Source organism: Ceratina calcarata, unplaced genomic scaffold, assembly GCF_001652005.2.
Source record: "Ceratina calcarata isolate Rehan_Ccalc_2016 unplaced genomic scaffold, ASM165200v1 scaffold128.2, whole genome shotgun sequence".
NCBI lineage: Eukaryota > Metazoa > Arthropoda > Insecta > Hymenoptera > Apidae > Ceratina > Ceratina calcarata.
The window spans coordinates 24,849-25,584 of record NW_017133832.1 but is presented as its reverse complement, the minus strand read 5'-3'; the positions used below and the strand labels follow the sequence as shown (position 1 = coordinate 25,584).

The 736-nt window shown below is 48.2% G+C and overlaps 1 protein-coding gene across 1 annotated transcript in view; it reads left to right on the top strand.

Moving 5' to 3' along the window:
* Positions 1-47: 47 nt before the first annotated feature.
* The window catches only part of LOC108629109 (MOXD1 homolog 2-like), a gene marked incomplete at its 3' end in the record, with an annotated part of 12,141 nt that continues 11,452 nt past the window's right edge, over positions 48-736 (top strand). Inside the window, exon 1 of the mRNA XM_018031504.2 lies at positions 48-325. Coding sequence (XP_017886993.2) covers positions 74-325 — 252 coding nt within the window. The remainder of the gene's footprint in view (positions 326-736) is intronic.

Here is a 736-nt window from a genome sequence, read left to right as displayed (position 1 = left end):
TAGTAAATAGTTTACAAGAATTTGTTATATATATTTGATTATTTCTTGTTGCAGATGTTCTGAGGATCGAAAGATGAAGGCCCTAATTTTGTCGAGTCTCCTCCTGCTGTTCGCTGCCGGCGTTTCGTCCGTCGAGTGGAAACACAGTGCTGTGCTGGACGATAACTTCTTAGTGCTGTGGACGCCCGACGAAGGGAAGGTTACATTCGAGATCCAGGTGAAGACCCTCGGATACGTGGGCCTCGGGTTCACCCGGGACGACGGCAGCATCGAGGCTGACATGGTCATCGGATGGGTGGACAACAACGGACAACTCCATCTACAGGTAAGTGTCCTTCGGCGCCATCAACTATTCAGGGTCAACGTAAACTTCATCGAATCGAGCTTCACGGGCAAACAAATTCACTCATAGGTTTGCTCAATCCTCGTTTGTTCACAAAATTCAATGTTTATTTAACAAATACTTGCTGAAGTTAGTCGGAGTCGTTTTGGTAAAAGACTCACTCTATTGGGAACTGACACATTTACTCCTCTCGTGGCGAGCAGTAGAACTAGACGAAGCCATGCGCAGAAAGATCAAAAACTGAACGATCCTATACTCCGTTCACCGAGAGTCCGGGACTGTGCACAGTTCAGTTTTCGCTCGTTCTGCGCATCTCAATGCTTTACCGTGTATACTGAACCGTGTGGAGGGGGTTCGTTGCGACCCCCACCACCTTCCAAGCTGCGCGAAACG